This window comes from Petaurus breviceps, unplaced genomic scaffold (assembly GCF_028583685.1).
Source record: "Petaurus breviceps papuanus isolate PSGF00001 unplaced genomic scaffold, PetGlider_PUasm1.0 80, whole genome shotgun sequence".
NCBI lineage: Eukaryota > Metazoa > Chordata > Mammalia > Diprotodontia > Petauridae > Petaurus > Petaurus breviceps.
In genome coordinates, this window is record NW_027186540.1 from 14,695,625 (window position 1) to 14,721,625 (window position 26,001).

A 26,001-nucleotide genomic window follows, 5' to 3' on the forward strand; every position below is an offset into this window, starting at 1 on the left:
TCTGAAGCCTCTTTTGACCTGACATTTTCTTAATCCATAGGCATTTGCTATCATTTGAGTATCAGTGTGTGCTCACCACTGACAATCTCTGTGGTCTTACATTTTGCCTCTTCTTATAAATCCAGATGGGTTCACCTGTCCTGTTATTCGATTGTTCTAGAGTTAAGTTTAGTGCCCAAGATGGCACCAGTTATTGGAAACATCCATCTTTAGATCCGTTAAATCTCTACACAGTTGTTCAGAAGTAAATTCTCTCAACAAGCCTCACCTAACTAGGCAATGGAATATTGAATTTTCCCTATGGAATTCTACATATTCAAACAACCTTGATTATATTTTCCTTTCCTAAGCTTTCATAGAATCATAGATTTTATACAACAGTGAATTGAATAGGAACTCAGATGAAGGTGCTAGTCCAACATCCTCATTTTACAGATAAATGAGATTAAGTCAAATGGTGTAGTTCATATTGCCTAGGTAAAGTACTGTTTAAAGCTTAATGCCATTATTTCCCCCAACCTACCTATTTGTGATTTGCCTATGTACTCAGATTTCCTTTTAAAAGATAAGATAATCAACCTAGAACCATGTGCTTGGAAACATAAAAGGGAAAATGGAAAGGAAACCAGGAATTTATTTTGCATATGTGTTGTTTTGTTTTTCAGTTTAACAGCAATGCCCAGGATGTGAGCTGCTTTCAACATCTTGTCCAGGCTAATGTAAGAAACAAGAAAGTGCTGAAAGATGCTGTGAACAACATCACTGCTAAAGGCATCACAGATTATAAAAAGGGCTTTAGCTTTGCTTTTGAGCAGCTGCTAAATGTAAGTATCCATATCACTTCTCAAATGATTCCTAAACCATAGAAGCAGAAGGTCAATGTCCAATTTCCAGATTTGATTTGGAGCAAAAGCCAATAATACATTTCATCTACCATTGGTTGAAAGCCAACCATCCCCCTTTTCCTTTGCTTTGCTTCAAGAGCATGATCATTTTAAATAGGAAAACATCAAATTTTTTCACTCCTTTTAGAAATATTCCCTAACTTGGTTTGTTTCCCCATCTCAAACAATCGAATTAGAATTGCATTTAAAATCAAATTAGTAGGGAACGGCTAGGTGGCACAGTGAGCAGAGTGCCATCCCCAAAGTCAGGAGGACTCGAGTTCAGATCTGGCCTCAGACACTTAACATACACACACACACATACACACACACACACACACACACACACACATAAATAAATAAACCTAGCTGTGTGATGTTGGGCAAGTTACTTAACCCCATTTGCCCTCCAAAATGAAAAAAAAAAATCAAATTAGTATATATTGAGTGATATTTGGTGAATACTGAATAGTATACTGAAAGTAGAATCAGGAAGTCCAGGATTCAAATCCTGCCTCAGTCACTGACTAGTTTTGAAACCCCGGGCAAGTCACTTGCCCTCTCAGGACCTCACTGTCCTTATCTATAAAACCAGGGTTTTAAACTTGTTGGCTTCTGATGTCCCTTCCATGTTTAAATCTGTGATCCCTATGAATAAGTTAGATGTGCATAAAATTATCCAGGAAGGCAATATTCTTTGGGGGTTTTTCAATTCTATTTATCAAACCCTTCAAAATGTATACTAAAGGCACTAAATACAAGTCTGTTGAGTTTGTTTGTCTTGAATCTTTTGAGAATCTTTCCTCAATTTATCTATTACACTTCCAGTGACATTTTCTTTCTATCATCAGTCATTGGTGAGTTGACTTAGCTTTAAGCATTCTGTTTTGGTCACCAAAGTATTCAGTGGTTTTTGAGTAAATAATTCCACTCTACACACTGTGGCCACTGACAATATAAAAGAAGAGAAGCTGGTGAGTGCCCAATAGAAAAAGAACTACAAGTCCCATAGTGCCTTTAGAATGAGCTCAGCAAGAACAAAAATTACCTTTAATTATTAAAGATATACATTGCTCTTTGAATCGCATCATAGAATCTCCCAATTGGAAGAGATTTCAGAGGTCAACTAATTCAACCTCGACATGGAGGAATCAATCACCTGTATAGAAATACTAATAAGTGGCCATTCAGCTTCTTTTTAAAGATTCCTACTAATAGCTGAGTCTGACTATCTGTTCAGCCAACTCGTTTCATTTTTGGATAGCTCTATAGAGTTTTTTTTTTCCTGAACCAAAATCTGATTTTTTGCAACTCCCAATCATTTCTCATTTTTCCCTCCGGGGGCCCATCTGTTTTAGTATATAGTTCCTCTAACTCTTGTGTTTTAAACTTAATAAGTATAACTGAATGCTCTATTATTATACCTTCACTTATTTTTATTTCACTTCCCCATTTGCCATTGGTTCTATCATTTCAAATTGAAAGATTATTCTCTTTAGTAGAGGGGGGGAAAAGAAACAAAATAATATTTCTGTTTTTTCTATGTAGTGTGTTATGGTCAGCTTACTGATGATAAGTACTAGTTAAAATGATATCATTATCTTTTGACTTTTCTCTCCCCAAAAAGAAAAAAAAACAATAGCAAACATGGGTACTGATTCAAATTAGAGGCATTCAATTTTTATTTAATATAAAGTTATATTGATATAATTTTTTAAAAAATATCTGTTGATTTGGGGAGCTGACCAATCACCTTTCAGTTTATTTTAGCTCTACGTTATTTAGAAGAAAATTAGGGTAAAAACATAGATAAATATCACAAGTATCTTTGATTCCACATATTAAACTTATTTCTTTGTTTAAAAAAATAAGAGAAATGCAATATTATTTATTTTAACTATCAACAGATTTAGAAATATTTCACTTTTAGAAGTGGAAGAGAACAGTATTTTAAAGTGTAGTTTTTTTCAGCCCTGAAATAGTAATCAAGTTTTCTGGGTCATAGCCTTTTAATTATTTTGGTTTGCCTTTCTGCATTCCCTCTAGTTTTGCTTATAATAGTCTGGTAATGAGGTGCCTGAAACCAAATGTAGTATTTCAGAAGCAATCTCTCTAGAGAGGAAATATTAAGTCCCAGATTCATTACCTGCTGCCTCTGCATATAGGATCCAAATCATATCGGCCTTTTGTGCCAACACATAACATTTGCAAATGCTTTTCTAATATGTGCTCAGTTATTCCCAAGGTCTCTCTCAGAATTTCTTCTTTCCATTCTTTTCTTCTATATGAAATATATTTGTTTTTTTTAAAATTTCTCTCAATCATCATGTCTTGCCTTTTTCAAGTCGAATATCATTATGATCTCTCAAATGCTCCTACCATTTCACATTGTAAGATAGAATTTCCATAATCCTCATTGGTCCCTGAACCATCTTTTAATTTCTTGCTGTTTGGGAATTGCATTCCAGCACAGTGCATCCACTCTTCCACATCAGTGATGAAGGCATTACATAGAATTAGACGTCTCACTGATCCCCATGGCACCACATTAGATACCAGTCTGAATTAATTCTACAAGGAGTTGTCCCTGAAATATTATGCTTTCATAGGGTCTACACTATTATGAGCCTGAATTTCATTTACTTATTCATTTTAGTTTTTTTATTGACATAATAATTTCCCTCCAATTAATTCTCTGTAAGTCATTCATTCATTTTTCACATGCTTCTAGTTGTAACTTGATTAAAATATACAACAATTTTACTATATCATACTCTGATATACTGGAGAATTTAGTGTTCAATAAGTTATGAACAGTGCTAATCTCAGGCATTACAGATAGAATTTATCTTACTGTCTGCTCATCGCCTATCCTAGTACACAATGGTCTCATCCCTTTCCCCTTTTTGCATCAATATCTCTTCTAAGGAAAGGATCTGAAAATGTGCATACCAATATCACTGATACATTTTAATAATCTGACAGATGACAAAGTTTAAAACCAAGTAAATGAGTGGTAGAGTTCTCGGAATCAGTAAACCTATGACAGGAGTAACTTGGAGAAAATGGAGTCACGACTCTTTTACTGCCAAGAAGGTCGTTCACCAAAAAAATGACCCATCATTTCAAAGTGACAAAACTCTTCTTTTTTTTTTTAAAGCAAACTACTTTTTTTCTTAGAACACATTTATGCCAGTAGTTTGATTTTTGCAATATTATCTTAAAACTAATTCCTGCAAAATTCTGCCATGTAATAATATCATTTAATGAAAAGCTCTTTTGTTCAGTTAAAAACACTTCCCGTATAGTTCTCTCTGTATAGCAGAAAGTAAGATTTATTTGTCCCTTGAAAATTGGGAGTGGGGAGCAAAGTGAACCTACAAACATGCATCATGTATGTCTAAGTTTTAGGTAAGTATTTAAATACAAACTCTAATAATGATTGTACATGTTTATAAACTAAAATATTGAACTTTTTAGAAAGATCAGAATTATAAATTGATTAGCTCTTTGCTACTTACTATTTTGGCAAATAAAAATATTATTTAATCTTTTTCATATAGTCTTTTTTTCATAAACCTGAACTTCCTTCTGAGGGAACTTTTTTTTTCTTCAGATACAATTGTAAGGTTTTTTTACATTAATTTTGTTGCCTCACTTTTGTGTAGTTAAGAGATATTGCTCTCCTGATAAAGAAATGAATGTGTGAATTGCAAATTAATGGATAACCAATAGCAGTGATTTGCTATTCACAAAGGTTTTGAAGTACTTATAGCAAGTATTTCATAAAATTACAGAAATTGAGAGTTGGAAGAGACCTTAATGGCCATCTATTCCACGGTGGCTTTTTAATCTGAATTTTGTTTAAATTTATTTGTTCCTTATGGTTGCTTCAGGTAGTAGCCAACAACCTCACAACTGACATTTATATATTACTTGGTAAGGTTTTGCAAAGAGCCTTCTTTTACCTGGGAGGTAGATGTGGCTATTGGTCCTATTTTACAGGTAAGGAAACTTTCAGGGAAGCTCTTTTTGATATAGTCTAAATAAGTAGCAATTTCTTATACCTCTTCTATTTGTTGACAATTTAAAACTTTAAAAACAATTATGAAGCAACATTTTCCTTGGGTTGATTTTTTTTATTATCATATTTTAAGTCACCAAAATTCCTCTAAGAATCTATCATTACCATGAGGGTGTAAACCCCCTCCAAGATTTTTGGTTACAATAAGATATGTAGTGTCCTTGCTTCCTAGTTGTTTCCATCATAAGGTCTTTTGTATCCTAAACATAATTTGATTATACATATGTTTTGCAGTACAACGTTTCTAGAGCCAATTGTAATAAGATCATCATGCTGTTTACGGATGGAGGCGAAGAGAGAGCACAGGAGATTTTCACCAAATACAACAAAGACAAAAAAGTAAGTACCATTTTATCACTTTTTTTTGGAAAGCTCTTCTAATTCTTTTTGGTTGTAAGTGGGAGTTAAGGGTAGGTTGGGAAAATATTGGTCACCAAGAACTAGAGGATGATGTCATTTCTTGAATTAAAAATAACTGATATTTGAGTATACATTAAGTGGCATGATCTAGTAGGGTTCAGCATTGCTTCCTCACATTTTCAATGGATCTGTGGACTTTCTCTTCAACCATGTAATTATCAAGCCACCCCATCAGTTGTTCTGTAAGTATTTATTAAGCACTCACTCACTATGTACTGAGGATACAAAGACAAAAGCTATATAGACCCCAAGAAGTTTAAAGTGTAACTAGGAGACAAAACATAAACAAATATGTATACCTAGAGATAAATAACTTTTTATGATATATATGTCATGTGTATGTATATGATATAAATATATGCATGAGCACTCACCAATATATATGTTATAAATAGAGTAGATGAATATGCCTGTAGAGGAGAAGACAGTATCAGCTGCTCATTGCTTTTTCATCTTGTTCAATTCTATTTATATTTTTTTAATTTTTTAAATATATTTTATTTTTAACTTATGGGATAAAACAAGTATTTCCATAACACAGTATATAATTAAAAATGATTACACACGAAACTGCAAGTCTATTATGTAAAACTTGTTATTCTTTTTAAAGCTGTCATGTAAATTTCTTCTTTCCCTTTTTGTTTCTTCCGCCCCTCACCCTAGAGAAGGCTACCATTAGACACGTGTGTGTATGTGTATGTGTAAAATTATTCTATACATATTTCTATTTACCAGTTCTTTCTCTGGCTGCAGATAATGCCTTCCTTCACATGTCCTTTGTAGGTGCTTTGGTTATTTATAATAGTCAAAATAACTTATTTGCTTAAAGTTGTCCTTAAAACAATATTGCTGTTACTGTATACAACATTCTCTTGCTTCGGCTTATTTCACTCTTCATGTAAGTCTTTCCATGTTTTTCTAAGATCAAGTCATTGTTTCTTATAGCACAGTAGTATCCCATCATAATCATATACCACAACTTATTCAGTCATTTTATTTAATCCTTATTCACATTCTCTCATAAATCCACTATATGATACAAGATATTGGAAAGTTCCTTTGTTTCTCTTTACATTTGCTTGGTACCAATAATTTAGTAAAATGGATTCAAATATTCTGATATTACTGAAAATAGAAGCTTCACAGATTCAATACTATCCCTATTTCTATAGACTCCAAAAAGAAGGAATGATCAAGGACACAGGGAAACATGGAAGACATAATAGTTACACAGACACAGAGATGGGGAAAATTAGAAAGATAACGTAAGACAATGAAAAGAAATGAGCAAGATACTTTCTTTAAAAGGAAAATTATTATGTATTATATTCCAAAAAAAATCTGGAAAAAACAAAACCCTCATGCTAAATTATATAGACTCACTTATACTACACTCATTTTTAGGATTTAAATAGTACACGATCACTGGGAAGCTGTCTGCAATTTTAACCAATTTCCCTTTGAATTCAGGCCTCAAATCCAATTCTTTCCCCTCTTAAGAGCACAGAGGTCAGCAGTAATATTGAAACAGTGTGAAAGTTGAAGTGTTTGAAAATCACTTGCTAGCATGATTAATGGTATGCTGGCATTATCCAAACTGGCAGCCATTCTAATACATTGGGTGAACTTGTAAAACATTCTGGTCCCTTCTACTGTCTAGCAACATATGCATCCCATCTGCAGTAAAGCAACACTCAAAACAAATGAATCCCAATTGCAAACATTTGCCCTCTACAATCTCTATTTCTTATTTTAAAAAATCCAGTGGCACTTTTATGGGGTAGTCAAATCAAAAAGGATGCTTCTTTTTTTAAAAGGTACCAGAATTAAATGATAGTGTTAGTTTGCTCAATATGAATACCCCTAAATAAGTTTGGGATTAAGTCCTGGGTTTTCAATCTTGTTTATTATAATAGAAGCATCAGCTCTGTTATAATTATTGTTGAATTATCTATTATCTGTCCTGATCAGAGAATAGAGTGATCATTTTATTTAACTCTTCTGATAGGTTGATAGGCAATTATGCCATTCATGGTTTACCAGCTTTCAAAGAATTCTAATACAGTAAAATTCACTTAACATTAAAGCTATATTGAACACAGCTTAATCTCCCTGTGGAAACTGAGAAGATACCTTAGTTCAAAGTGGCTTCAGATCATCATTGTAAACATAAATTATCATCATATTATAGGTGTGTGGTAAATGCAAGGTCATAGAGATTTTCAGGGAAAAAATGCTACATAAACCTGCTTAGTATATTTTGATGCCTTTTGACCAAACTAATTTTATGTTCCATTAAATCTTATAGTCAGAGTATTGTTGAAGTGCAAGTAGTTTCTCTTTAAAAAACAGCAACCGCTATGTTTATCAGGTCTGAGTTTGCCCCTTTGAAATATGTCTTAATTTTCTGGAGAGGGGAACATCTTTGGCACAAATTGTAATTTAAGAAGAAAGTACAAGGAGTGTATTGTTCTAATTACAGAGATGTGAAAGGATCAGCAGCAGTAAGTCTTTGAAGGACCTTTTCATTTCTAACCTTGTTTCACCTTACTGCCCTTCATGTACTCTGCAGCGTAGTGAAGCTAGATAAAGAGCTGCTCCCTTTCTGACTCTGCCTTCTATCCCCATATGCTGGGACAATACCACCACCCCCTGCTCACACACACACTCTCTCTCTCTGTCTCTGTCTCTGTCTCTGTCTCTGTCTCTGTCTCTGTCTCTCTCTCTCTCTCTCTCTCTCTCTCTCTCTCTCTCTGTCTCTCTCTCTCTTGTTCCTAGCATGGCCTGCACAACTCCACCAATCTCATAAGATCTCTCCTCTTTGAGGCCTTCTCAATCCCCCTATGTCATAGTGATTTTTTTCCTTCTATTTTACTGCATTATTTTGTCTGAAAATTTCCTTTGCCTCTGTCTTATGCTATCTTTCATTGTACGTAATGATGTCTCTGCTATATCTTTCTAATGACAGTTAAGCAAGGACAATGCCGTTTTTCGTCTTTGTGTCCCCAGAGATGACTGTCGTGCCCCAAGCACAATCCAGCTTAATGTACTTCATAAATGTTGAATGACTTTGGACTAGCTGTCAGAAGTCTCTGCTGTGCCATTTGTTCTCATTGTGACCTTAGACAAGTAACTGAACCTTTCTGGACCTCAGTATTTTTATCTGTGAAATAAGCAAATTAGACTACATGGCTTCTGAGTTTCCTTCCACTGATGAAATTCAATGTTGTCAACAAAATTTATGTGAATTTTCTTATGCTTTAAAAGAAAATAACATTAAATTCAACAAGTTTTTGTTAAGTGCCTTACCACAAACCAGGAGCTTGTGCTACGAAATTAAATTAAACAGTCCTTTCTCTAATTAAGTTTACTTTGTACTTTATTTACAGATAAGTAAAGATATGTTTAAAGTAAATACAAAAATAATTCCAAAGATCCACTACTAACTGGGGAATCAAGAGAGGGCCTTGAATCAATAAATCAACACGAGTTTATTATGGGCCCATGTGCAAGACACCAGGCCAGGTACTGGGGATGCACAACAAATGACGCGTAAGACGCTGTTTACAAAGACCCCAGAATGTGTAAGCAGATGGCACTTGAGCTGAGTGTTAGTGGGAGCTGGAGTTCTTGAGATGGAGGTGAGGAGAGAGACCATTCCAGGCATGGGGCAGGGGGGAAGCTTGTAACAATGGATGTTGTCATGTCATATGTGGGGAACAGCAAATAGATCTGGTAGACTGCATGATAGCACCCATGAGAGCAGGAAATATGTGACCATTCTGGAAATAGAGGCTTGAGCCAAATATAAAGGGCTTTAAATGCTTTACAGATTAATATATAGTTTATCAAAGAGGAAATACGGAGTCATTGAAGATTGTCTAGCAGCGGAGGGACACCATACCTGTGCTTTAGGAATCTCAATCTGACAACTGTGCGGAGGATAAATTGCAATGGGGAGAATCTGGATGCAGGGCAACCCAGCAGGAAACTTTTCTAGTAGCGGAAAGGGGATGAGGGTCTCAGCTGGCTGTGGTATGAATGGAGAGAAGGGGACATGTTGAGTCAGTAGAAGTAACAGGACTTGGCAGTTGATTTAATAATGAGGAACAAACAAGAGTGGATAATGTTGGAAACCAACAAAGTTTTTCAAGCTGATGAGCTATTATGTAGAAATAAAATTTTTTTCAACATAGCTACTTTATCCATAGCTGCTGTATGTTCTTTAGTTTTAATATCTTTACTCTGTCAGGAATCTCACATGACTGTGAATTGTGGGATACCGTGATCTCAGAGGAATCAAAGTGGGAGCTAATCCAAAGACAAAAAGAAAAGGCATTTTATCAAGCCCTTATTAGGTGCCAGACACCGTGCTAAGTGCTATGAATACAAAGACAAAAGCAAAGGCAGGCCCAGATTTCAAGGATCTTACATCCTAATAGAATAGAGACAATACATATACTAGAATGGTACATGATCCAGATGAGAAGGATAAAGGACTGGCAGAATTAAATAAGGCACGTTTGCAAACCTACGTTTAAATATGTGCATATGAAAAAGGGTTTGCATTGAAGCCAGACAGCTACACACAGATATACATACATGTATACATGTATACATGTGCATGTATCTCTGACTAGACCTATGATTTCACTGATATAGGAACCCTTTGATAAGGAGCAGCCCCTACTATTTATCTTCTCTAAAATTTATGGGCTTGGAGAGCTGCTCAGGGCATGCAGAGGTTAAATGGCCTCCCTGAACGAGGTCACACAGAAAGTAGAAGTCAGAGGTGGCACCTGAACCCAGGTTTCCCTGTTTCTAAGGCTAATTCTCCATTCACCATACCATGCTAAACTTATGTGTATGCAGCACATATGTGTATACATACACATATAACTGAAATAAGATGAATTAAGAATCAATACTTTCATTTTATTTTTACACAATTCTATTTCTGGAAGTAAATATTATTTATCTAAAAATATTAAGTAATAATTAAGCTAAAATTATAATATAATTATATTTTATATTAAATAATACAATTATAATAAACAATAAATAATAAAAAGCTAGATATCTAAAAAATATTATTGGTATTCTAAAAGATTATTTTTTTCTTCATTCCAGTCACTTTACTGTGCAAATACATTATTTAAGAGATTGTGTATTGGGGGGCATTATTAACAACTAAATAAATGACTCACCTTATGCAAAATCTAACCAAGTAGTAGAAGGATTTTCCTCTCCCACTGTTCGATTATATTTCTGACAGCTGCTTTATAAAGCTACACATGCCCTTTTTTAATACCAAGGCATTGTTTAATTTCAGGAGAGAATAATTTTACAAGTGCAGGGCATTCATTTATAATAAACAGGCAAATACAGACACGTGTGCATATATACATATATGTATGTGTTGTGCATACATATATTGTTCTGCACGTGCATACATTATGTATGTTTGTATACACACACATTCATTTTGTTCCTCAAACTAGATCCTTAAGTTAGCAATAAATAGCTCATTTCAATATGGTGATAATAACCCTTTTACAGTTTAAAATGTGCTTTACTTATAACTCTTTTGATCAATAACTTCATTTTACATGTGAAGAAACTAAGCCGGTGCTTTGCCCGGGATCACACAACTAACAAGTGTCAACACCTCCATCTGAACCAAGGTCTCTCTACTCTAAGTCCTGTGTGTTTTCCCTGGTGTCACACTATAACACTGCTCAATTTGGAAACTCCAGATGAACATTTAAAATGGAAGAGTGGTGTTATCTGTAGCAGCAGGGGGCCTACTGTTGCTTTATTATCACTTAACTGGCCTGTGTTTAATTATATCAATACATCATCTCCCTGTCTGAATCACGGACATACTGTTCAAGGGGACTGTCATGAAATAGCAATATTCGGTATAATTCAATGAACATTTATGAAGCTGAGTCTTTGTCCCGAGCACTGTGATCACTGTGATAGATTCTATGGAGAGAGACAGAGAGAGATCAGCCCTGTCATCCAGGATTCTAGTGACAGTTTATATCATATACTCAGATAAGTACATATAGAATACTTTCAGGAGGGAGTAAGCCCTAACAACTAAGGGAATGATGAGAGGTCTCACATGGGATTTAGCAACAGAGTTGAGGAGCACATTCCAGTCATGAGGAACCATGTGTGCAGAGGCATGGAAATGGGAGTTGGAATGATAGGAATGATGAACAATTAATAATAGGCCAGGTTTGTGGGAACAGAGAATGAATAAAGAGAAATAACTTGAAAAAAGAGTAGGAAGTCTAAAATTTATCCTAGAGGCAGTAGGGAACCAGGATTTTACACACTATGGTAATAGTGATCAGAAATACGTTTTAGGAATTCTCATTTGACTATTTTATGGAGCAGAGATGTCAAACTTACTTCCTGTGGACCGCATAAAGCCCACAAACTCCTAAGTGTGGCTCAAAACAGATTAAAATATAACTGGAGGGGCGGCTAGGTGATGCAGTGAGTAGAGCACTGGCCCTGGAGTCAGGAGGACCTGATTTCAAATCCAGCCTCAGACTCTTAACACAAAAACTAGCTGTGTTACCTTGGGCAAGTCACTTAACCCCAATTGCCCTAAAAAAAAAAGCAAAAATAAAATATAGCTGGAAAATATTTAACACAATACATAAAAATATAACAAAACATAGATAATATCACTATATTAGTAATATTATAATTATCATTCAATATGTGGGCCTCAGGGATCCTTATGTATGATTTGATGGCCCTTATTTCTATTTGAGTTAGACACCACTGGTACAGAAGATGGATTAGAGAAGCAAAAGACAGGAAACTGGAAGTACATTTAGGACTATTTCAGTAGTCCATACAAGAGCTGATGAGTACAGTATTCCTGTGAGTGGAAATATGCAAGATACCATGGAGGTAAACTCAACCAGACACGTCAACTGACTGAATGTGGGGAATGAGGAAGATGGAAGAATCAAGGTCAACTCCAGAGTCCCAAACATTCGAAGTGTAGTAGGTTTGTTTGGAAGAGGGATGGACTTTAGAGGAAATATAATGACTTTTGCTTTAGAAAGGTTGACTTTATTATGCCTACAGGACACTCGGGTTAAATATTCCACAGAGTTTTTAGTGTTATAGGAATTCAAAAGTGAGAAGAGCTGTTAATATAAATTTGAGAGTAAACTGCACAGAGATGATAATTATGGGACCTGATGAAATCACTAAAGAGAATGAAAAGAGAAGAGAGACCTGGCCACACTTAGTGAATGAAAAGATGGTGAGAGACAGGGCAAAACAGAAAACAGACAAGTGTGGGTGGAGGGAGGGACAGAGACAGAGAATTATAGAAGAAAAGTGTGGATAGGTTACAGTGTCAAAAGCTGTAGAGAATTAGAAACGTGAATTGAGAAAAGACCATTGGATATAGCAGTTAAGATGTCATGGGTAATCCTGGAGAGAAGAATTTCAATTGAGTGGTAGTGTTAGAAGCCAGATTGTAAAGGATTGAAAAATGTGTGAGATAAAAGAAAATGGAAGCGAGGTTAAATAAATGGCCTTTGTGTTTTTTGTTTATTTCTTTAGGATGGGGGAGACAAACATGTTTCTAGGCAAAAAAGAAAAAAGATAAATCCAGTGAATTTAGATTCATTAAAAATGAAACAGAAGGAACAATCCAGTGGACAAGTCCCTTAGAAGGAAATGAGATCAAGAGAAAAAGAGAGGTTGTAATAAGACTTGGCAAGGAGCAGGGCCATCTCTTAAAGTATGGAGGAAAAGAGAGAATGAGAAATGATAAAATGATGTTTTCAACCTAGCGTATTTTGATACTCTGGACCTGGCCTTAAAGTATATAATTTTTGGAATCTCACAATGTGACCTTTGAGAGAGACGGAAGATCTAATACCAGAATCATCAAGGATGGCTGTCATCTGATAATGACTTTCCTGAATTGGGGCCTACAAGCAATTTTTTCAGAAGAGTTTTCTTCCCCCTGTGTTAAGCCTCTATCAAGTGACAAAACAAATGACACTTGTGTTTTTTTGTTTGTTTGTTTTTTAAATATTATTTTCCAGGAAGGATCCAGACAGAAATCTATCACTAATAAGTTTGCAGGCCAAACAGTTCATGGGCCTTTAGATCCTGCTTTCTTTTTTAATATCATGCCTTAAGAATATTGTGTGTATACACTAAGTGAAAGAGCTTATTACTTGGAAAATTGCTTTTTGTCCTTAGCCCAGCACAGTTGATCACCAATTATATTCCATTATCAATAACTCTTAAAATATTCTCAAGACAATCATTAATCAAAACTGAAAAAGTTCCTACTGGTTTCTTATGATACTTATTATAGATACTTTCTGTGTAATGAATAATAATGAAGTCTTGTAGGAATTATGGGGGGAGTGGGAAGAATAACTTTTTTTCTAATAATTCTATATAAAGGCTTGGATTCAAAGATGTCCAAAATAGTTCAGTCTATCAATAGATTAATGCTAACAGCAGGGCTAGTGGTATTTTTTTTTTTTAATGAAATCAGAAACTACAAGCTCGCATTCCTCTGGAATGTGTTTACCAAACATTTTCCTCAAAAAACTGTGATAGATATGATGAAAAATATCCCCTTTTCACAGGTGAGGAAACTCAAACTTAGAGAAATAAAATAATCTGCCTCCTAAACATCTAGCAGGATTTGACTTTGACGCAACCTTTCTTTACTTGATGCCATGCTACTTCTTTTCTTTTCTTTTTTTGTTTGTTTGTTTGTTTGTTTTGGAGGGGGGGAAGGTAGGGCAATTAGGGTTAAGTGACTTGCCCAAGGTCACACGGCTGGTTTTTGTGTTAAGTGTCTGAGGCCATATTTGAACTCAGGTCCTCCTGACTCCAGGGCCGGTGCTCTATTCACTGCACCACCTAGCCACCTGATGCAACGCTACTTCTAAACTTATTTATTTCTTAGAGTCCTTTCATTTAGTTTTCAAGTCTCTCCCAGGTTAAAAAAAAGTTCACATAACCCATTTAAACCGTTTTACTAATTTTAAAGTTAAGATAACATCACTCTTTACAGAGCACATAGCTGAGATTAATTAAATAATACCACTATACTCTCTGAGTTATTTAATACAAGCTAAAATATTTGAGAAAGCTAAACCATTAATATAAAATAATGCATCATGGAGCACAGGGGGGGGGGGCATTTAGTTCCTTTCCCTGTCCCTAGAAAACAGCAAATGTTTTCTTTAAAATCATTAGTAAAATATTCACTTTAAAACTAAAACAATGAATAATGAAAATAATTAAGAACACTTCACCTATTGTGTTTGTTTATTTTTATACCCTTTTCACATTTGACTTTTCTATAATCTATGGTACAGTATTAAAATGAATATCTTTGCAAGTTTAACTGATTAAAAATCAGTCATGAAAATTATTGTGATATGATCCAAGATTCTGACACAACTGCAAGGTTACTGCTATTAACTAACTTATTTGGAACTTTCCAAATGCTAAATTTTCATTTCTTAAGTATCCACTGTCTGTAAAAATTCTGAAGTGTTTGGTAAATAACCATTTGCTCTATTCAATTAATTTTAAAATGTATTAAGCATCTACTATGAGGTAATTATGATAATACTAGTTATAATAAACAAAAGCTACCTTTTATATAGGGCTTTAAGGTTTGCAAAATGAGACCATGGAGGAGACAAAAAAAAAACGTCTCTGCCTTTATGGAGTTTATGTTCTGGTGAGGGGAATAAGACAAATTCATTGTTGTTGTTCACTCATGTCCAACTCTTCATGACTCCCTGTACCAACACTGTCCATGGGGTTTTCTTGGCCAAGATATTGCCTTAGTTTGTCATTTCCTTCTTCAGAGGATTAAGGCAAACAGAGGTTAAGTGACTTGCCCAGATCACAAAGCTAGTAAGTGGGGCCAGATTTGGACTCAAGTCTTTCGGACTCCAGGCCCACCTAGCTGTCTTCTAAGACATAGTTATAGATGACTAAATATGTATGCCAGACATACATAATCATGATTTCATCACAAAATAAGCTCTTCAATTTCCTACCCCTATTAAAGCTATTGTGCATTTTTTAATTTAAAAAAAATCATCATTTCAAAATCATAGTAAAATTTAGAGAAAATTCTTTTTTGAAATCATGCCATTGTTTTATGAATCCATTTTTGCTTCCCATTGCTTTCTATTTGGCATTGCTAGGGCTATTGAATATTTTATGTATGTTGCCAGCCACATCACATTAGAAATAATTCAGAGCATTCCAAAGCAGGGCAACTGGGATTCATCAGTATAAATGGATAAATGAGGACAGCAGATGTATGACACACTTTAACAAGGGTGAAAAGTTCAAGAAATAAGAATATTAAAAAGTTGTTTGTTTGGGTTTTTTGGGGGGGAGTGAGAACTGCTATTCTTGGATGCTAATCTGCCTAATTATAGATAGGTATTGCTTTAAGAATGAGTCTCTGCTCATCTACAGCTGTGTCAAATTAGAAAATATTTGCCTCCCAATCTTTACCTACATTTCCATTTCTCACAGGCTCACTCATGAACAGGAATTTCTTACAAACGGTGCCAAACTGAGATGAACAATATAATCGAATCCAAACAGGTGAAGGGAGAAGGGAGAAAATTAGTACCAGACATAACATTGATGAAGATAATTCCCAGGATCAGTGAAAAACTAAAAAGCATTTTGACTTGGCTTAGAACAACCCAAAGGCCGGTGCAGAATATAAAGGCATGTTACTTTTGTCTGTCTAAAGGGCAATTTGCTTATTTCAAGTAGATTTATAATTAAATCTGGACACAAACTCCAAAGATATGCTAAAATTCCCAAAAATAAACTTTTAGAATTTTCACTAAAACTAATGAAACAGAAAGAGGAAAAGAATAAGACAGGGAATCATAGTCACCATTATTATTAAGTGTTTTCACAGTGGAATAATTAATTGTAAAAGGAGTTGTCCTCCAAGAAGAAAGATATTATTCATTTTAAATGTTACTAGTATTTATATTTTAAAATGTATGTAGAAGCAACACTCACAATTCTTCTGAATTAGGTTGCCAGATGGGAAATGGAAAGCAGTAACACATGTTCTTTAAAAGTAGCCTTCAGAAAGCCAGTTTTGTGTTTTTGCTTTTTTTGTATACAGTGTAAAGGAACATTTAACAATTATTTTCCAAGAGTTGGTGAAGAACATAATACTCGTGGGAAACTATCCACCAAACATCTGTTTTCTCTGCCAATCTTCCAGAACAGTTAAGAGCAAAGCCATGGGGGGAAAAGTGATTTAACCATATCACAATTCTTTCCTACTTTGATTGTTTGTTTTTTGAAAGGCTAAGCCAAGGCATCCAATGTTGAGTTTCTGTAAGCATAGTTTTAAATAGTTGGGTTCTTTACAAAAAAGATTTCAGTGCTTCAATTACATCCCTATTAGTAGTCATTCCAAGGGCTAAGCAAACCTGCTATTAACTGTACCAAGATATGTAATTAGTGTCATTCTTAACTCCTAACTCACCATCTCCCATCTCCCAAGTCCTGTCATTTCTATCTTGTTAACATGTCTTGTATAATCACCGTTCTCACCTCTGACATTGCCACAACCCTGATACAGGCCCTTGTCACCTCTCATGTAGACTTTGCAATGGTCTTCTCATTATTCTCCCTGCCTCAAGCTTCTCCAATCTTTTTTTCCAGTCCATCTTTTTTTCTGCCTCCATAGGAAACCATATTTATTTTATTTTAAATCATTAGTAAAATATTCCCTCCAGCTATCGAAATGATCTTCCTAACATATAAGTGATCATGTAAGCCTGCTCCCTCTCCTCATTCAATAAACTCTAGCAGCTCCCTATTACCTCCAGGTTCAAATATAAAATCTTCTTTTAAAGCTCTTTAAGAACTTCTTTGAGAGTACGTGGAAAGAAGGTATAAGAAAACTGGAAAGACAGGAAGGGACCAGGTGTATACACACAAATGCACATATATATATGTGTGTGTATGCATACAAACATACACACACATACTCCTGTGTGTATACATCTAAACATACACACCTGTTTGTGCATACAGACATGAGATAGACATGAATGATATATACACATGTAGATGTGTGTGATCTACATGTGTATGTGTTGTCTTCTTTGTAAGATTGTGACTTTCTTGAAGACAGGGACTGTTTTTGCCTCCCTTGTCTCCTCCTCTCTTGGCACAGCGTAGGGTATGCAGAAGGCATTTAATTAACACTTGCTGATTTGCCCAAAGTCACACAGGCATAAATAAGCATCAGGGAAATTATTTGTACCACTCTCTCCCTACCTTTTTATTCCTCATAAACAACGAAACATTGCTTTCCTTCTGCCTGACAGACAGGTTGTGATGATTAATGAGAAAAACTGATTAAAAGTGCTTCAAGATTCATGAGAGAGGTGGAGTATAAACTTTTAAAAAAAATTGTAACACAAAACTTTAGTGATTTTAATGTTACCAAAAAAACACATTTATCAAAAGTGAGGGGCATCTATATTTTTCAAATGTGATATTAAAAACAAATTGTGCAAAATGAATAATATTATGCAGAGAATAATATAAAAACATATTTTGAATTTTCCTATGGGAAATTGCCAATGCTTTAATTACTTGAAATTTATTACATGTTCAGAATGTCCAAAAACATTAGTTTTATGATTCCCACAAAAAAGGAAATATTAAAATAAATGCCTGTTTCTGATCAATCTTTTTATTATCTTATTTTCCTGTTTAATTAGTATTTTTAGTTGAAATTTTAAGTCATATCGTGAGCACAACAACCTTACCCATTTGGTGCATGAAAATGGAGTGAAGTGAAATATATGTTGTGGGAAGTTGTGTTGATGGCCTCTTCCCCTTGACCTCAATCAGAAGAGCCCGTCTTTTTTTAAATGAATCTTCTCAGTGTCACTGACAGTGAAATATTTGGAATTACCCAAGAAGGGCATCTGAAATAAATCACTCGACTGATTGTTTACTGACCTCTCCAAGCCAGTCACCTCTCAGCTGATGATGCTTTGGGTTTAATATCAGTTTTGCATATTGTTTGGAAATACACTGTGCCCAAAGCTTATCACTTCTTTGTCAAGTATTGTAAATATACAAAGACGGAAATGGGGGGTGGAAATTTTTCTTATTATCTTAAAATATGGAAGCAATTTATTATAATTGCTTTAAGCAAAATGACTGATGTGATAATAAATTTTTTTCATAAATTGAAGTATCAGATCATATGATACCATAGTCTTCGTTTATTAAAAAAAAGCAAGTTCAGCAATACACTACTCAATGCTGTCATTATAATATTGCAAGATTTTTTTCAAAAATATAGCCAACTAAATTTTATTTCTTATGATGTTTATAGGAAAAGTAAAGTAACTTTTTTCATCTTAAAAAAACAGGCTTTTGTGTTCAAAATAATTTCTTTATATGTTAATTTGATTTTTAAAAATAGCTGGAAATTCATAGCATTCTTAATACCATACACAATGAGCAGATGGTACTGAACTCCAAAGCTGAGTTTACTAGCAGCCCAAGTGAACAATGTGTCTGGGTAGTCATATTTGGATTTTTATTTATTTCCTCCTTTTTTATTTCACTGATTCCTGTATTAGTTTTTTAAATGAAATCTTAATGTTCAGACATTTTACTGCTGATGAAATATATCAGGAACTCAGAGCAGCTCCATTAAATACCAAATACATTTTGGACAGTCATTTGGTCCCCTCCATAAGAGACTTGGGTAAATTTGAGAAATTAATGTGATTGGATTCTTCCCTCCAAATTTAATTCAAGGTTTGTTTTCAGATTATCGTCACAGGAAGAGATCTGCCCTAAGAAATAAGGTCACTTGAAACACTCTTCATTGGTCACACACGATTCTCCTTTATGCGCTGGATTTTAGTACCATTACTATAAATTTAATTGTGTTTTAGAAGGAAATTGTATTGTATCATGTCTCTTTCTTAAGATTCCTATTACTTATGAATTTAAATTTCCCTATATGATTGAGACTAGTAGGAATCAAGGAGCCAATTTATTCATCATTCAGAGACTGTGTACATTTTGCTAAGACACATGTTTAATTCAGCAATGCAAACTTTAAAAGGCCAGTTCTTTGGGGTCTTTTTTCAGTCCTTGTGTTGGATGTCATTTAGAAAATAGCCTCAAACTTTTATTGCCATTTTATCGTCACTTGAGATAGAATGAACTAAATTCTTTCTTTTTCACTCAGTAGTCTTTATGTACCAACCTTTAAGGACACTGGCAAAAAGATCCCCAAAACTGTGAGAGGGAGTTTCCTACAGCTGGCAGTCATTTCTATACAGGACCTCTTTAAGGCAAATTTGAATATGCTGAGTAGGAGTTCATCTGTGCATGACTGTGTTTAAGTAGAGGGAGGAGAGTAGGAAGAATCACTGTGTGTATGACAGACACAATAAACTAAGTTAAGATGGTAGTTGTGTAGGTGAGGAAATGCAGGTACCATCGGCTTTTTTCCAGGCCCTGGTGCTACTCTCGCCCCATATATAGTAACACTAGTATTACAGACGGGATCAATAAATATTTATTAAGCAATAAATATTTATTAAATTATTATCTGCTAAGTGCTAGGAATACCAAAAGAGGTAAAAGAAAATCCCTGACCTAAAGGAGCTTACAGTCCAATGGGAACAACATGTAAACACATCCCAGTAATTGGGGAGATAGGAGAGGTGTAGGATTTAGGGAGAAAGATAATGTGTTCTGTTTTAGATGTACTGAATGTAAGATATCTACTGGATATACAGTTCAAGATGTCTAAAAAAGAATGCTGGATTGGAGGTCAGCAGACAGACCGAGGTAGGAAAGGTAGAGTCAAGAGTCCTTTGAACTTTGTTGTTGAGTTGTTTCAGTTGTGTCCTATTTATTCTTTATACCCCATTTGGGGTTTTTTTGGCAAAAATACTAGAGTGGTTTGCCATTTCCTCCTCTAGATCACTTTACAAATGAGGAAATTGAGGCAAACAGGGTTCGATGACCTGCCTAAAGTCACACAGCTAGTAAGTATCTGAGATCAGACTTGAACTCAGGAAGATGAGTTTTGCTGATTCCAAGTCTAGTGCTCTATCCACGGTCATCTAGCTGCCCAGTCATCAGCATAGAGATGGTAACTAATCCATGGGAGCTAATTAGTTTGTTCTTCACAGTCCTCAGCAGAAGAATCAAGACTTGCAAGGTTCTGAGACACCTTACAATTTTCAGACCCTCTAACATCAATTAAATGCATAGAAAGAGCCAAAAAAAATTTAGGCTGCTTTTATTTCTATCAGAGCTTCAACACAACAGACCATAAGTATTCTAAAGATCTGAATTATAGCACATTTACAAATTGTGGAAATTTTTGTTCCAAAATGTCCAATATAAAACTATGTTGTTATGGGACCAATGCCAATGTTATTAAATTGTAGTAAGCACAGTAAAATGATAATGACCCATCTCTGACTTCATGTCTTCCTGTATGTTTTGATATCTGATATTTTTATGTCAATTTTACTGCCTTCATTGCTATATAGTTACATTTCCATTTGTTCTTTGGAGGTTTGCCTATTACAAAATTAAACTTGAACTTTGCATAGCCGATAATTGCAGAGGTGACAATTTCCAGTAACTGGTTTCTGCTGGGAAATGAGAAGCTCCTATGGCCTGAATTTTTTTTCCAGGTTGACCTTGTGGTTTGGGAAAATATTTCACTGCAAGGAGGCACTTAATGCTAGGAGAATCACAGGGAAAAAGTAAAGTATTACAAGATAAAGGCAGGTATGGGCATAATACTTTGAGAAGGTAGTTTAATTTTTAATAAAAATCTGTCTCCAGATAAAATAGCCCATCCTGGAAATACTAAAGAAACCCTGAGTTACAGTTTTTATAATTGGCTAATCGATGTTACTTAAAGCCCTAATGAATGGGTAGTGATTTATAGAGCATTTTCTGAGGAATGTAAAATCAAAACTATGAAAACCCAAAGCCCAAATTTTGAGTGGAATTGAATTTTTGTAATCATTTTTAAAAGCTCAATCATATCTATCTCCCTCTATATATGTATATAATATGTGTGTACATATATGCAATACTTAATGTTATATACATTTCCTATCTGAAAATATTATCTAGTTTATGTAATAAAATATTTTCCCCACATCTATGTAGGGTTCTCCCCTCCAAAAATGATTATCTTAAGTAAATGTAGCCTTTTAGTTTTTAAAGGCTTTATTTCATACTTAGAATTATTTATCAAATACCTAGAAATATGCATGGATGTGTGTATGTATGCACACATATTGATGATATTAAATGAATACAACTATTATATCAAAAAATGTAAGATTTTGTAAAGACATCTAAAAATATGGAGTACCTGGTATCCACAAATCATTTTAAATGCTCAATCATGTGTATTTTACGTGAAATATATCTCTTATGCTTTTTTCCTCCAAATTTTGTGCAAAGAAAAAAAAGAACAATGTACTAGTGAATTATTTCAGGAAAATAAACCTAGGAAAGCATTCTTTCATTAATTAGGTTTTTGAAAAATTCAGCCTTCAGCTAGTTCATTAACTGTTCCACAGGGTGGCAGTAATACAATATGGAACATTTGAATCAAAACCCCATAGCTACAATGGAATAAAGAAGGAATGTGCAGAAAACCAGCTTCTGTTTGTGCCAACTAAACAGCAATCTCCACCTATATACAACAGAATATATCATAAATGTATTTTAAAACTTTTAATTAGCATTTAAATGTTTAACTATACTTTTAGAATCTGTAGAAATATTTTGTCAAAGACTAGCTCATTTCTATATTTGTGACAGACAAATGTGTGGTGGTGGTGGTGGTAAGGAGTATTTTAAAGGTCTCAGCTTCAATATGAACAGAAAACACTCTTAAATAGAATCCCTATTGATATTTACATTTCTGGAAAGGAATATGTAGTTTATCATTGAAATGGAAGAGAGGAAAGGCAAGTGCTTAACTTCTGTCTATAAATATTAAGTATATCTGAATGAGTCATTTAACCATCATGGGTGTGTTAGTATGAGGATTGTACTATTTTGTCTCTATTCCCTTCTATTTGTGAAACCAATGATAGATATCTCGGATCATAGATCAGAGCTAAGAACAAATAGTTGGAACATCTAATCTAACTAACTTATTTAAAAGATAAAAATGGAGACCATACCACTTGTCTAATATCACACAAGAAGTAAGGTCAAGGGAGGATTTGAACCCAGATTCTCTGAAACCAGCACAATTCTCTTTCTACTCTATCACACTGCCTGCATCAAATAACTGTGTAAAGATCTTGACTATAGCATGTCCATTTTTTTGTATTAATAAAGCAATCCTAAAAGTTATAATTCTTTCAAAAGTAGTATATTTGTAGTTTTTAATTATTTGTAGCTATTCACTGAAGTTGTCCCTGGAGAAATATTTTTAGGGGGAAAAAGCACTTTTAGAAAACATTTACATAGTGACAAATGAAAATTGGGAGATGAGGTGGAGAATACTACTTAATATGGTAACTATAATTATTTAGGCAAAATCAGTTTTGATGGAAGTCAGAGGGCCACGTGTAAATGGTGAATAAAATAACAGATAAAAAACATTGGACTAAGTTCTATTCCCTTTGGAAAACAAGTTAAAACAACGAGAATTAAATATGACAGGGCGTTCATTTCTATGACTAGCCAAGTTCCTGCCCTTCCTTATCTGTAATATCCTCTGCTTGCTCCATGTAGACAAACACATGGGAAAGAAGCAATGCATTTGAGGTAAAACATATGCATATAAAGCAGTCTGGCTATTTTGACTGGGTTTTTTGTTTTTTGTTATGTTTTTTTTTTTAGATGGCCTTGACTGTGTAGACTATTTGACTGATAACATCATTCGAACATTCAAGTACGACTGGCTGTAGACAATGTTTCTTTAGTGTTGAAAATGCATGTTTTTCATAAATTCAGATAGAATGGTCAGACTCGGCTTCCTTTTGTCTTTGTTGTAAAAGGGTTAGAATTCCTATTCCATCTTTTCATAGGAAGAAATGTACTTATAAGTATAACATACTTAAAATGCTTCATTTGAAGGTAATGTTTTATTTATTATAACACCAATGAAGTTGGATTATTTCTTATAAGTAGAACTCTTCTTTATTGAAATTGATTTTTACCAATAGTGATGTATACTTTCACCATTTTACCTTGAACAGATATGGAGAATGATCTAATGAAGAACATGTAAAGAAATTCATTAACTAATGAAATTATATCTCCTACATGTTTGTAATAATAGCAAGAGAAAATACAGAGCATCCATAATTTAAGGCAACAAAAAGTGTAAATATGTGCAAAACCTTCACTTGCGAAAATGAGTGCCAAGTAATCCCTCAAGGATATGACGTTTCTTATTTGCCTCATATTCATGGGAATTTTGTTAGAGATGTTAAATTTAAATTTAATTTTCAGCTGAATGGCAAAACTGTTTAAGAATAAGTTGTCTTTATTGCTTTAATCTAAATTACATAAGAAGTAACCCTATCCTAGAGAAGTGTCCTTCCCAGAGAAGGAACATTAATCCTTGAATGACAGAAAGGAAAACCAATACTGTTTCAAGGATGAGAGGAAAAGTCTGCTGACCAGAATCTGGGGAGACAGTGAGATTTAAAAGAAAAAAAAGTCATACGGAGTCGTTTCTCCATCAAACTGAAAAATTAACAAAATTATCCTGCTGGTAACTTATACTCTTATCTTAAATGTTCGCTGCCAAGTGGCTTCTTATTCAGTTGGCCAGGCCAAACCTGGAAATTCAATCCTAATAGGCAGGGCTATTTTGGTAAATGTTTAACAACTGGTTCTCTCAGGGGAAAAAAAAAAAAAAGATATGTCACACTTTGCAGTTTAATCTGCATTACTAACATTTTTTTCTATCACTTTCTTAAGTCTAGAAATCAACAAGAGAGTAAGTCAAGCCCTAATTTCTAGTGTCTGCATAAATGCTTACAATGACAATTTAATAGTTAGCTCCGGTAAGCTCCAGCATACTCCTACCAGTAGGACACATATTAATGGATTGAATTATTTTCCCTGTCCATTTGTTCTGAATGGTGTCAGTTCAATTCACTTCAGTACAAATCAGTGCAGGACACTGGAATTTCAAAGCTAAAAATGAATTAGACCCTGTGATCAGTGAGCTTCCATTCTACTAAAAGGAATACACATTCAGAGATAACGAAACACAAGATATACACAAGACATACATACAAAGTGATACAGAAGAGCTCCAAAGGTAAAGCACTGAAAAATATTCAAAAATCAGCAAAAGATATTTATAAGAGTTAACATTTGAGGTAAGACTTAAAGGCAAAGAAAGATTTAAAGAGAATATTCCAGGCAAAGGGGAACAGCCTGTGCACATGTACAGGAAGAAACAAGGTGGCCAGTTTTACTAGACTACATGATGTGTAAATTGGAGCAATGTATAATCAGCCTGGAAAGATAGACTAGCCAAACTGTTAAGAGATTTAAATGCCGGGATGGGTAGGTGGCACAGTGTATAAATAGAGCACCGGGCCTGGAGTCAGGAAGACCTGAGTTCAAATCTGACCTCAGACACTTAACACTTACTAGCCGTGTGACCTTAGGCAAGTCATTAACCCCAATTGCCCTGCCTTTCCCCCTCCAAAAAAAAAAAGAAAGAAAAAATATTTAAATGCCCAAGAGTTGGTAGTTTATCCTCAAGGCAGTGGGAGCCAGTGGAGTTTTTTGAGGAGAGTTCCATGATTAGGCCTTAGGTTTAGGAACATTAATTTGATAGATGTGTTGAAGTTGTATGTGAAGATGGGTTAGATACCCAAAGATCAATTAGGAGAGTTTTGTAATAAGGAGTACAGGCAAAAGGTAAGGAGGACCTGAAGTATGGGAGTTAATAGAAGAGTTACAGATGTGGTTTAGGTAAATTCATATGGGTAGTTAGTGAGAAAGAAGGCTTGAAGACAATCCCTAGCCCACAAACTTATGTGACTAGGAGGATGGTGCCATCTTTGACAGAAATAAAACAATTAGAAGAAAAGAAGAGCTTGCAGCAACTCATAGGTACTGGAAAATATACTTCACAGGTTAATTATAAGGCCAAGATTTGGAAAGGAGGGAAGTAGCCTAGAGCAGGAGTGATGGTCTGGGAAATGTAAGAGGAGTGGAATGACTAGAAGTTTCTATAATGATAGGTAATAGATTTAATAAAACCGAGGCATGGTGAGAGCTGGAAAGATGAGAGGTAATGGTCTGAAGAATTCAAACTCATGGATTGTAGAGTTGGAGCACTTGTGAGTTACCAAGACTTTGATCATTATTTGACGTGACTGAGACCGAGTGAAAATGCAGCTCATAAGAATTGGGTTGGGAAATACTGGGGGACAAGAATGTTTGAGTAGAAATCAATATGTTTTTTTCCTTTTTATTTTTGATTTTTGGAGGGGGAAGGTAGGGCAATTGGGGTTAAGTGAC

The 26,001-nt window shown here is 34.6% G+C and overlaps 1 protein-coding gene across 1 annotated transcript in view; it reads left to right on the plus strand.

The window, feature by feature from the left end:
- Positions 1 to 26,001, plus strand: part of LOC138175974 (voltage-dependent calcium channel subunit alpha-2/delta-1) — a 429,565-nt gene that overhangs the window by 308,511 nt on the left and 95,053 nt on the right. Inside the window, exons 8-9 of the mRNA XM_069106588.1 lie at positions 666 to 824; positions 5,203 to 5,307. Coding sequence (XP_068962689.1) covers positions 666 to 824; positions 5,203 to 5,307 — 264 coding nt within the window. The remainder of the gene's footprint in view (positions 1 to 665; positions 825 to 5,202; positions 5,308 to 26,001) is intronic.